The 13,398-nt window shown below is 42.4% G+C and overlaps 1 protein-coding gene across 1 annotated transcript; it reads right to left on the bottom strand.

The window, feature by feature from the left end:
• Window positions 1–567: 567 nt before the first annotated feature.
• topbp1 (DNA topoisomerase II binding protein 1) lies at window positions 568–13,049 on the bottom strand. The gene is made up of 28 exons (XM_014333657.2): window positions 12,605–13,049; window positions 12,342–12,435; window positions 12,114–12,248; window positions 11,884–12,027; window positions 11,621–11,802; window positions 11,297–11,490; window positions 11,036–11,212; window positions 10,772–10,941; window positions 10,473–10,636; window positions 9,414–9,658; window positions 8,951–9,285; window positions 8,700–8,872; window positions 8,101–8,312; window positions 7,417–7,733; window positions 7,137–7,322; window positions 6,847–6,962; window positions 6,236–6,359; window positions 5,475–5,633; window positions 5,222–5,318; window positions 4,812–5,004; window positions 4,269–4,492; window positions 3,835–3,977; window positions 3,497–3,593; window positions 2,358–2,521; window positions 1,989–2,117; window positions 1,817–1,906; window positions 1,281–1,442; window positions 568–1,125 (listed from the first exon to the last, which is right to left on the bottom strand). The coding sequence occupies exons 2-28, from the start codon at window positions 12,426–12,428 to the stop codon at window positions 997–999; spliced, it is 4,548 nt and encodes a 1,515-aa protein (XP_014189143.1). The 5' UTR covers window positions 12,429–12,435; window positions 12,605–13,049; the 3' UTR covers window positions 568–996.
• Window positions 13,050–13,398: the final 349 nt, after the last annotated feature.

Raw genomic sequence — 13,398 nt, 5'->3', positions numbered from 1 at the left:
GTATGTGCGGTGTGCAAGAACAGGTCCTTTGCCCTATAATATGCAGCTTAATTAAATACGGTTTGGTTGTTAACATTAAAATTATTGGTTGTAAAATTTGAAACTTGCCAAACTTTGTGAGTGACCTTAAGATGCCCTCTGGGATCTGAGTCATGTTTCCCTCCCTGTCAGGATTCCTCCTCTAATCCCACACTTCTAAATACTGAACCTGTGGGGAGGCGGTCAGCTGGTCCATCTATTACGAGGTTAAACCACTTAACCATCTTATGAGAGAGAACGAGGCCTCAAACCTCAGCTGGCACGCTATATGAAGCAACACATCAGTGTACCAGAGGTCTACATGAACAGAGTAAACAAAATCTAGTGTTTACTAGACTGGAGGGGGGATCGACAGATGATGCAAATGGGCTATAACCAGTGAAGGGCAAGAAACATGTCAATTTGACCAAATTTGTCAGAGACTAAGTTAATAAGCTGCCTTAGGCAGGATGATTTCTCAATAAATACACAGGCAGGTTTTATTTTGCAAAAGAAAGAAAGGTAACAACACACACTTACAACAGGACATTTGGAAAAAAAAAAAAATCATAGAAGGCTTGGTTAACCCCCACCCCCCCAAAAAAATCCTAAACAATAAGTAAAGTTATTAAATATATAAATGTTAAAACAGCACTTGGGAGACTTGAGTTTACATTCTGCTGCTGAGAAATCAGACCTGAGGCATGCACTGACACACTACTGCCCTCTACAGGCCAGAGAGTAGCATCGCATGCAATTACAAAACGTGACTCAACATTTTCTGCAGACGTTCATTAACTCATCCATCACAAGCCGAGTCTCTCGGTGCAAGCAGCAGCTCCAGGGCGCTCTATGAAAAATGCAGTATTACAATACAGGTGCTACATTTATTTTATTTTCATACAGGTCATAAAAAATAGGGATTTTTTTTTTTTACAATCATCTTCACATTGTTGAAAATATTTAAGATATTTAACTTCAGTTCACACGGCTTTTTTTCAGCCTGGAGGTCTCTGCTGCTGCTTTACGTTTACGTGACGGTGTGCCTGGAGCTTCTTCAGAGGGAGCTTCAGCCAGGTGGTACAGCTCGATGGGTGGTGTTGGCTCCTTAAGCAAAGATGGGAAAAAAGGCCATTGCTAAAAATCAATCTTTAACATTCAATTTTGTGTGGGCTGCAACATGGAAGACATCAAACGTCTTTCAAGTGAGAAATTCAGCATCAGACTCAGCTGAGAATATATAAATGAAGAGCCCTGCTAACCTGCATGAGATAGTCTGCAATGTATTCTGGCTTCAGGCATGTGACTCCTTGTGAGGTAGCCTCTAAAACATCAACTCTGAAGTCTCCGGGTTTGAGTCGACTGAAGTCTGCAAAAAGATGTGTGGCCTCTTTGTACAGGGATGGGGAGGGACCAGGAAGGACCTGCAGAGAAATGACAGATGTTTGCTGTGTTTGTGGAAAGAAGTCAAATGAAGCAGACAAACGTAAACCTGCAAACAACACAATTCTTTCCCCTTCAGCATACTGCTGTGATGGTTATTTACCTCCATCTAAAACAACAGCCCCATCTTCTTAGCTCTTATGTTTTTTCCCCTCGCTTTCTTTTGACTCACTAGCTCAGTTTTATCAAGGATTCCAAATTTTACATCACAGACATTTCTAAAGATTATATCAAAAAATAAATATCAACCTACTGAAGCTGTTGCTGTTTTAAGACACTTTTAGGATGCTAATCTATCTTGGCTAAAGACTGCATACTGCTGGATGTGTCTCATAAAAGAAAAGCACTGAGAAACCTTCGCCCCGCCAGACTGCAGCAACCGCCTGAATCCCGATTCTCTGCTCTGGTCGATGTTCAGCATGACTGTCCATCCACTGAAGGCGCCCTGAAAAATACAAATGCCTGTTTATAGAACACAAAATGCCTCAGAGCCGTTGTTTTTATTGTGTGTATGAGCCTGCTCGTACCTCGTGTTCAGAGTGACCCTGCAGGCTTTTTCTCCAGCGCATGCCGGCTAACGCTAGTCTCTTTTGTTGGGAGGTGATGGAGGGCAATGCGTCAAGGATGGAGCTATTGCCCCACTCAAACTCCTCCTCCTAGATCACAGATTTGGAGATTTTTGAGGAAAAGTCAAGAAAGCCTTTTTTGTGGTTTTTATTAGAAGTGACCCGTTCCTTGTCTAGTCTAAAATAACAGCCTAAGATGACGGCTGTGTGGTGATACTTGCATGAAGGACTCTCCTTGAAAGTATTGGTGTTATCCGAGCGCTTATATTCCACATTCCCAGACTTTCTATCATATTTACGTGTGGCAAAGATTGCTCTTCGGATTCTGACCTGAATGAAGAGACCCACAGAGCGGCACGCCTCCAGGTACGAGCGGTGCAGGATCCATTTCCCAGCTGCCATCGCTGCCAGGTACTTCTCATTACGCAGGGGTGTCCCGACGATGATGTGTGTGCAGCTGGGGTCAAAAGACTGCTTATCCAAGACTACACCACCTACAGCAACAGACAGAGACAGAAAACTACACACATGGTACACTTGGCCTGTGCAGGGATTATGGCTGCAACACTGTTAACTGAATGGCATGAAAATGCAATATAAATATGAAGTTTATCCTATTCCACTGACTCTATCAGACCCTCTGATAACATGTTTCCAGCACCATGGATATAGTCACCATCTGTGCGCCTATTTTAAACTGGTAAACTGGTTTGGATCTCGAAAGGTTGGATCACAGCACATTTTCCATGACCTCACATGTGATCGCTGACCCCAGTGAGTATTTTCATATTCTACAGGTTGGAAAGAGAAGATGTGCAACTCAAAAACGGTGGAAACAGACTGGTTTTTCAGCATTTATGGCTGATGAAGTAAATGCAACATTATCAGTGTAGCAGACATTGGTTGAATGCAACTTTTTGTTTGGTTGAAACAGGTTTAGTTTTGGATTACGGTTTGCCAATAATTAGTGAAGATTAAACTCATGTGTAAGAGGACTGAGAATGCTTTACTGTTAGTAAATGACCTCAAAGAGACAGCCGAACAAACACGTCTTGTAGGGGAAATGCTGGTAACGAAGTGAACTTTTAGCCAATATATGACAACCGTTTATTCTAACAACCTCAAACTCAACGCTGCACTTATTTCAGTTCCCAGCAATACACCCACCAAGTTTAAAGCCTAGCAGATGAACGGATGTCAAGCTATTAAGCTAGTAAGATGCGCTGAGGCAGAAATACAGTGTGAAAGTTTTAATAATGATATAACTTGTCATGACCAGTGAAGATCTGAGTCATGCTTCTTTTGACAGAGGAAACAGTGCTGGAGGAACTACTTCCATATCCTGGAGGCAGATCCTCAGTTATAGTCATCAGGGATTAGCTCCTCTGACTTCCAGCCTCTGATGTGCTGCCTTTTGTACTGCAGCACGATGAAACAGCGTTAGATCGCTAATTAGATGGGAGACTCACCAAGCTCCTCTATGAGGTGACTGTAATCAATGCGCTCCTGGGGGCTGAGGGAGGACAGCTGAAATCTGGGAGGTTGTTTTTCTTCCTTCTTCTTCTCCTGAGAAAAATAAACAACCTTTTAGCACTAGTACTTTGCTTGAAAGAGACGTACAGATTGTACACTGCGCAGTACAAATGATCAGTTCATTATTATGTAACTGAATAAGCACAAGCATGCAGCTGTTTGCGTAACGCAGGAAAGTGGAGAGAAGTGTTACACAATGCTGAGCAATTAAATTTCATTTAGACCAGATTAAAGCTTCACGTGTTGTTGTCAGTGCAAATTTCGAACCCTTCACCTGTGGTTCTGGTGCTACTGCGGGGTTGGCGAGAGGAAAAGCAATGCTGGGAGCTTCAGGAGTGAGGACGTCATTCTCTGGCTCCTCGGGAGGAGGCGTCAGGACTTTCTTGTTCATGTGCTGCTCAATGACGTCACAAGCAGCTGCGGGAGCGACAACGGTGAAATGTTACCAACATATCAGAAACAGTGTTTCCCTATTATATGCATACACAGACTTTAAATAGACCTGAGACTAACTTGAGAGCGCTATACTAAGATGCACCACTTCTTCACCGTATCTCTACGTCCTTCCAAAGCTTAGACCTTTCATTTGCATGATTCACAGTTCAAAATCTTCTTTATCTGTCCAGGTAGGTGTAAACCCCTCTATGCATTAATTTAGCCCATTGTACGCTTTCAAACAGTTGGTGCAGCTGGATCGTCATTTCTTACCCATCTCTACCAGCTCTGAGTCCGTCATGGAGTCCCTTAGCTGTGGTCCGCTGTCTGCAGTTTGAGGAGGAGCGAGGGGCTCAGAGTGCTGCGATGGGCTTCCAGGCCACTGTAAATTATCAGCGAGCTTGGCCCTCTCTTCTCTGGCTGTGGGGTCATCCCAAACTATCTGCTCACTCTGGGATGGCTCTGTGTTCATGTCCATAGCTGCTTCTCGAGGAACCCTGAAATCACAACAGAGCAGTCAGCTATGTGAAGCCAAAAAAATACCATCTATGGTATTTATATGGTTTAGATCCTGAATTTAACACAAACTGCTGCTAACATAGTTCTGTAGGTAAAATGATGATATTTACTATTTCTTCTGCTGTCACCACAGCTCTGTACCCAAACATACATACAGCACCTTCCACTTTTTTTTAAACAAATAAAAAAGCACTTTAAATGTTTTATAGTGGACTCTGCAAAACGCCCTGAGCTGCTGCCAGATTCCTTAGAGATTCAAGCTTCTTTTAGTTTTAGCATAAGCAGCTTCTTTCATACCTCAGAGCTTCTAGAGTCCGTCTGTTACCGCTCCGTCCAACTCTGCTCCCTTCGGGTGTGTGGGGGCCCGAGTCTGCCCCTCCGGATCCCATCCTAGCGAGCCTGACTGAGGTACGCCTCCCTGTCGTCAGTTTAGTGGCTGACATGATCTCCTGCAGTTGTCTTTGCAGGTTCTCTCTCATCTCTAGCGTTTCTAAAATATCAGGATAGCAAAAAATATGTAAAACCTCATATACAACCATGTATACTGAAGACCTTTTACTTCTGTGACAGGCTTGGTTTGTCAGGATTACTCCAGAAGTTATGGACAGATTTGCAGATTGGTGGTGAGCCTTGAGAGTCTTAGACTCGTTTCAAGTACATGCAGAAGCTCAGTGGATTTAATTACCAGCAACAGAAAAGACACTCACCCCTCCTTTCTGTGCTATCATTCATCTCTTCTTGGTCTGTGCTTCCATCACTCACACGGCGTTGGGTTGCAGCTTCTTGTGTGGGATTGTGCACAAACTGCGACAAAGAAAACTAAAGATCAATTCAACAGGAAAAGAAAGATAATTGTGACATCCCAGCATTAATTGAACAATACATCCTGATTATCCTGAGAAATTCTATTCTAAACCAACACAGGTCCCCCACTAACTCTGACTTTCAAATCAGACCCACCTCGTCTTCCTTCGTCTCCCTGATGTCTTTGCGTTGTGTTCGTGTTAAAGGCGGTGACCTCTGAGAGTTGCTGGGCACCTGGCTCAGGTTTAAACTCATCTTAGGGTTGTAGGTGAAAGGATAGAGAGACTCCGGGACATGCCTTTGCTCATCAGCACACTGCACAGGACGAAAACAGACACGTTACTGCACACAGTATTTATCTACACACCAAAACGTAACTAAATAAAACAATTATGAGGAGACACACCACTGAAACGACGATGCCTCTGAATTTACACATCAAAGACGTTTTTCATTTAGCATTCTGCTTTTGTTGATGAGATGCTAATTGCTTCCCCCGGGTGAAATGTTGCAGGAGAATACAAATAATACCCAAATGAAATCAACTGCATCTTAATGCAGCTTTGTGAATCTTTATGAAGACGTAATTTATTTAAATGCTTGTTTAAGCAAAGGAAACAGAAGCATGTGTCTTGAACCTTTTATAGGCATGGTTTATGTGCTCAGGTTGAAAGAAACTAAAGACTGAATTGTTTCCTAACATGTGTGTGTTAATTTTCTGCAGATCAGCTGATGCCTGCCTCTTACCCACTAAATACTGGGATGGGCTTCAACAGTGTACTGTGTTTTACACTACCTTTTATCACTTCAAATAACACGAACACAGCATCACTTTCACACAGCAGACTTAATCAGCTGTCACAAATGATTAGAAATCAGTGAGAAAACGCTGATGTTTACACTACTGGGAAACCCACCGCCTGCAACCAGTACTGGGAGACCACATGGAGCCCTCTCTCCTTCACTCCTCTGTATTCCCGGGTGTTGTCCCCCACACGGCCCTGGTAAATGTAGTGTGTTACTGTATCGTCACAAGCCCACCTGAAAAGAAGTTAGCAAAGATATGTTTGTACCGTTTGCATCATATTTGCAAAAAATAAAATCAATTGATAAAGTGTTACTTTCCAGGACTTTCTTACAACATTGATGGGTTACTTTTTGATAATTCGTGATCAGTAAGCAAAACATTTCACCCATTCTTTGTACAGGTGTCATGATGATTTAGAAGCAGTATACTTGGACTTTGGCATTAATCCTTATGTAAGCCCAGTTTATGGAACTGATTTATTGCTCAGACTTGAAGGAAATCAAAGTGAAAAACGGTCATTTCTAAAAGTCATATGATGAAAAAATAAGAACAAACAGATAAAACCAAACATTAATTCTCATTCTGTGGTTTTAAAATGCTGACACTGGGAAAGCATGCTTAGCTCGAAATAGAGGGAGAGTGGCGACAGATAGAACCAGGATTTGAAAGGTTTAAAAAAAATGAAATACAATAAAAATCTCTTAAGTAAAGTTTACAAACCTGAAGTCGGCTCCAAGCGAGGCAGCGATGGCGTTTAGTTCACTCTGCATTTTGCTCAGTTTCTTTCCCACGCAGACCACAACACCACTCAGGGGCCCGGCTTCTTTTCGTGGACTCTAACACGCAAACACCATATTGTTTTTGTCTGTTTTTCTTTTGAGTTGTTATGTTTGTGACTGGGAAATAAAGACCTGTGTGTACTTCAATCTAACACTGATAATCGCTAAGATGTGCTGTGGCTCTGTAACCACCAGGCTCTAACACATTTGTATAGCAGTACTAGTGTTTACCTCCTTCTCAGCTGTCTTTGCAAGCTGGGGACTGGCAGAGACTGCTTGCATCTCTGAGACATTATTGCGGGTGCTATTAGCCAGCGCTACTTTCAGGTTCCTGTTGATGACATCAGTGAGTGGAGTCTCAATTCTCTTCCCTGGTTTCGATGCCCCACCCGGAGTTTCCATAGCTCCAAGTGCATCCTAAATAATATAAACACACATATTTAGAGAAACATTAATCAAATATCAGCAAACATGAAATGCCAGAAGTGTAAGGTGCTCAGTGAATCCCAACCTTGACATTAAAAGAGGGTCTGAAGAGCTGGTCTCGGTTGAGGAAACGAGAAGGGGTGTCCAGCTGCAGGGAGGCCTCGTTCTGTAGTGGGTTCCTTCTGCCACCCTCCTGGTTTTGTTTTGGGGTGCTGATGTCCTCTTTGGGCTTCATCTCATCCAAAACAGATCGGAACACTTTGCTCTGAAAGCGGCCTAAATCCAGAGGAGTGACAGCCTTACCGCTCCGGGGACCCAACAAAGGGATTTCTGGAGAGGAACGAGCCGCTGGAGGCATAATCTGTTTCTGCGAACCACCTACAAAACTCTCTTCATCCCTCTCTGTGGAAGAACAAAATAAAAACAGCCAGTCTCATTAATAAGCAATGACACACTAGACAAACTTGAGTCTACAATTACATTTAATAACATAATAAATTTAATAAATTAAGCGAACTGGAACTAAAACTAAACTAAAATTAAAAACCAATAAAAACTAAACTATCGTTCTTATAAAGACCCATCCCGAGCCAGGAAAATCTCTGGTGGTAGTCATTAGCAATCAGGTCAAACTGGTGCTACAAATGAATGCCTCTTAAAACTCCAGCCAAACTCAATCATACAGCTTAATTTAATGTAATTTATAACTCTAATCGTGTGTTGAGAATTACAGATCATAAAACAGATCTAGCAAAGTTAGTTATCTAACCTGGTGAGGGTGGCAGATCAACTAAAAATCTTCCCTCCTCTGCTCTCTTCCCAGTTCGAGCAGACTCTAGTATCCAGTGCATGGTAACAGCAGGAAGCCCCCACTTCTTTGCTGCCTGGTACTTTGTGCCCTCGGGGCTCTGCAGCACCAGATGCGTGCTGGCCAGCATGCCTTTCTTCTGGTTGGCCAGGCGCACAAAATAATCCTGGACGCTGCAGCAAGGAGACACAAAACAAATTTAAAGATTTAACACACATATCTCCTAATGAGCAGCAGGACTGGGCTATAAAGTAGCAGCAGAGCAAGTGAATTTAAGTTACAGCAATGCACACAGGCCAGGGCAGCTTCTTCTTTTATTAAACAGCTGTATCATCCTACTGCTCAGGAGCACATACAGATAGAAAAATGTACAGAAAACAGAAATTCATCCTCATTACTGCTCTGAACACAAAGCAACTGGCTTCACATTGAGTGTTCATGCATAATAATGAATGCAAATACCAGCTAATTTAAAAGTTTAATCAAACATTCCTGCAGTAGTTAATGTTTATGGATATTATGCCTAAACATAACGACTGGTGCATGTAAGGTAGTCATACTCGGCTCCAAGGTGCTTGGCAAGCTCCACCAAAGACTCCCTCTCTGCTCCGGTGAACTGGCTGACAGAGAGGACGCAATCTTTGAGAGGAAACTGTCCGTCCATCACTGGGACAGGAGTGAAGAAAGGGTGGGAGGACAGCTGCAGGACACACTCCTTCTCCACACACATGACCTGAGGTTTAATGAGAGAAATAGGTCAATCAAAAGCATAAGGCACTCTCACAACATGGAGCACTATTAACAAACTTACCAGCCAGGTATCAGTGACCACCTCTTCCACTGTGGCCTCCACTGAGCACCCCAAGAGAGGGACCACAGCATAGTCTGCGACAACCCGGGAGCGGCCTATCAGCACTTTGCCTCCATGTTCTGTCACCAGCAGAGAGAGCTGTGCCTCTGCCTCCGTACCAAACCCCACAAGAAGGAAACGTTTCCCGAAAAACAGTCCTGCCTCGCTGGCTTCCTGCAGGGTGGATTCTGTCCCATTAGTGTGGTTTGGTACCCAGGATTCAGGTTGGAGCTCTGCAGTTGTACTAATGGACTTCCTGCTTTTACTCTCTGCTGGTGGTGGAGGCGGCATATCAACTGGAACACAAACGGATATGAGCAGCTGTACCAATATGTAAAACTAACCCAAGTCTGAATCTTATTCATTCAGCTGTCTTATACAGACTCTTGATCCCATACAAACACCGTCAGCAACAGATACTTACTCACTGTAGGGTCATCATCCATGTACTGTGACAGTAGATCCTCGTCTGCTTTCTTTCTCCCCGGAGTGCTCGGGCTGCCAGCAGGTGGACCAGTTGAGATCCGGGATTTGGGAGTGTGGTAACCCGGCACCACTACATCAGCTGGAGCAGGAGGCAGACAGTCAGGGTGGAGGTAGCTGGCTTCTGGGAGCAGAGTGCCCTTTGAGAAGCTGTCTATTAGCCACTTTACTGTTACTACATGGGGCCTGTGAATTACAGAGAGAACATAAATTATATATTAACCACATTATGTCTTAATCCTTGTCTTTCTTTTTTCATATTTGTGTTTTTAATTTTTTGAGAATGCTGACATCCAAAAAGCTGGGATGTAGTTGAAGATTTAAGACCCTGTTCTAATGGTCATCAAACCACATTTTTATTGACCTATGCTGACAAAACTTGTCATTAAGGGTACAGGGAAGCTCATTAAATGTCATCTTTATGGGAGAAAGATTTAAAGGCTATATTGAAAAAGTGTGTGTGGAAATGTTAGACAGATAAAATATAAACTTTTTTTTTTAAGTTTCAATTTTACCTGGATGATTGAGCATGCATCAAGACTTTTTTTTTCCAACATTCTGTGTTTAAGAGCTGAGACGACCGACTATTTTAAAGACAAATGTTTCAGATTCTTGTTTAATATAAGATTTTAGTTCTTCAATGGTTACTTTGACTTACTTTTTGTATTATAATGAGTCAGTGGGTGATGGACCCATTTGCATCTGGACTTTTTTACTATAAAGCTGCTGTTTTAATACATGCAGAAAGGATATTAAAGTGGGCAAAAAGCAGCCACGATAGAGCTTTGACTCCTGGATCAAAGCACGCAATTCTCCCTGTTGAGAATTGGATAAACCTAGAATCTCCATTTCTCAGTGTGTAATAGCCTTTAGTCTAAATTATTTTGCAGTCCAACCAAACATATTTTGGTATGAAAGGAAACATTAGAATCTCCAAGTTATTGTATTAATACAGAGGATATAAATATCATGAAGGTTATTAAAGCTCTTTAGTTCAGACCTGTGAGTTGCTTTGGAAAGAAAATTATTGAGGTCCTGGTCCAGCTCGCCCATGACCACATGAGAGAGCTCCTCACTGGGTTGGTTGAAGCGCAGACCTCCTGCAGCATTTACAAGACGCCGTAACTTCTCCAGTTTATTCCCTGGCAGGCCACACAGATACAGCTGTGTGACATTTAACACAAAATGACAGAAAGCCTCAAGTTTATCATTTATAGACTCAACTAACTCCTACTACAGAATTGAAAGAGGAAATACATAAAATCTCTATAAAAAGAAAACTGCAGACCATCGACTTACCTTACAGCCATCCAATAAATCATCAGCAGGGCACACGGTAAGATCCAGACTCTCTATGGGGTCTGGAGCTTCCAGGTGGCTGACAGTGCCGTTATCGGTGAGAGCCGTGTCGTTTATTGTTCTGCTAGTGTTCACAGAAATGTTGCTCAAGCCCAACAGTGACGGACCCTCTGGAGATGAAAAACATAACTCTTCAATCATTAAAGACAAACAGGTTCTGAATTACTGTGGAAAACCTTTATCATCTTATCAAATGCGACTCACCGTCCTTCTTGTTGGTACCAGTAGGTGTGGAAGTGTGTGGTCGAGTGGTTTTTGAAGCATTGCGCTCCACAGTGTACCTGCTCTCATCTTGACAGTAGCCCTTCTCTATGCTGTCAAAGAGCCAGTGCAAAGACACGCAATACACATTCCACTTCCGAGCACACTCGTACTTCTGACCTACAACCAAGTACGATCGATGACAATCAATGACGCACAAATGTTGGCATTACATCATTTTTTTAAAAAATACTGGTGACTTACCTGTTGGTTCATTAACAATGAGGTGTGTACACTCATTCATTTTGAGCTGACCGGTGTAGTTGGCCCCATGCTGCTCACAAAGTCTTTGTACTTCTTTGCGTTCTGTGCTGGACAGACCTGTCACACAAACACTACAGCCACGCAGCACAGGGCAAAGGTAGTCCTCTAAGGGCAGGTCTGTATATCTGAAAAGACTGGAAAAGCAGTACAGAGACACCATTCATGTTTTTGTAAATGTACAGTGATTTAAAATGTGAATTTGTATCAAACAGGAAACACAAGTCTTCATTTAATAGATGTAGCCATGTAAATCACAGTACATACCTATCCTGTGATTTCTCCCAGCAGGCTTTAACCCACGTAGGCAACAGGATGGGTTTACTGAGGCTGGCTGCTACCAGGTACTTTTTACTGCCCACCTCTTCTGCAATCAGGTGTGTAACAGATACGTTTAGATCCGAATAGGCCCATCCACCCATGAGCTGCACCAGATCCATCAGCTCTTCCTGGAGTGTGAGAGAAGGTATGGACATAAACATGTCTCAGTGCTTCATATTTTATTAAAATGTATATAGCAGATCTCTTACCCGTATTGCTCTGTCCATACTGGTGCAGCAAATGGTGACATCAGCCATGGCCATGTTATAGACAGGCTTCTCTGCTTTGGGGACACAACGCTGTTGCTGCAGGCAGTACAACACCACCAGTGGACTCACTATTCTGCAACCAAGCTGCACAAGAAATAAAAAAAACAAGAGTCAATCTCTGATAGAGCCTCAGGAGTGACATTTCACTGTTTAAAAGTGTAGAGTTCAACCTTCTTGCAGTGAAGAAAGGCTGGAGATGTAAAACTGGTGAACACAAACAGAGACTTGTCTTTCTTATCCATGCGCAAAACATCATCTTCTGTGATGGTTTTCAAATATTTTTCAGACTGCAGCTCCAAAATGGCCTGAATAAACCGGAGACAAACATGATTACCAATTTGTAAAACAAAGAGACAGTAAACACTAGAAGAAAGACTGGACCAGGCAGTAGAGCTTACCTCATAAGCTTTGGCAGCACAGTCTTTTTTTGATCCTTCACTTTCCACAAACTTCACAATGAAGGCTACTTTTTCTGCCTTAGACATGGTGACCCTGTACCAGCGACAAGACCTGGCATTTATTATAATGGCTGTGGCTGGCCTTAGCAGTAGCATCTAAATATAAAATGATCACCTACAAAGATTAAGTTATGACTAAGCACCGCCATACATTCAACACAAGCCTGCTATTAGCTTAAAATAATAACTTACTAGTTACTTACCTTTAATAGAAGAGCTCAAGAGCGCCAGTAAAGACAGTCTATGTATTCCGACGGGAATCAGTATAAACTCTGATTAGTCATATGAAGCTAGTTTTACCTTAGTGCGGCTTGTCAGCGAGTTGAAGCTTGTGAAGTCTGTTGTCACTTTTTAGAAAGCCTACACTGACTTTATGTTAGCTGTGCAACATAAACTTGCGAGCTAACGTTCAAACCTGCATGTAGCTGTTACAACATAAAAACATCCAAAAACTACCACTGCTCATGTTATCGTAAACCAACAGTCCAACCAACAGTCCCGAGATATGGGTTTAACTAACTGACATACATTTTAAAACAATTTAATCGTAATAGTTTAGATATATAAATTGTGATCTTTGTTGATAGTGTTCGCGCCTTTGGCGCAACTTCCGGCGTTACCTGCTAATCTGACCGACTGGAGTGAACGTTTCAAAGGTTCCGCTACAGACATTAGAAAGCGAATTGGGGGTGATAAACTATATATTAATGTTTTAAAAATCAGAAACTTGAAAACTTCACTGAAGGGACCGTGTTTTTTTAAATTCTGACATAAATATATTAAAACCGTTTTCATTTTTAGCACATTTTCCCTATTCACATTGCCCTCAATGGCAGCTGTATTGACAATTTTTATGAATTTCCTTGACTTACGGTCAGGCTTGTGAGGTGAGACCTAGTCCCTAATTCATGGCATCTATGTAGCTGGTGTAATCCACTATAAATTCAATATCCACATCCGTGAAAAGTTATGGTTCTCAAATAGATTGACATAATAT

The sequence above is a fragment of the Haplochromis burtoni genome, unplaced genomic scaffold (genome assembly GCF_018398535.1).
Source record: "Haplochromis burtoni strain Fernald_Lab_line unplaced genomic scaffold, NCSU_Asbu1 Contig_58, whole genome shotgun sequence".
NCBI classification, from domain to species: Eukaryota; Metazoa; Chordata; class Actinopteri; order Cichliformes; family Cichlidae; genus Haplochromis; species Haplochromis burtoni.
Note: the sequence above shows the minus strand (reverse complement) of the source record. Positions and strands in the feature narration are given on the sequence as shown.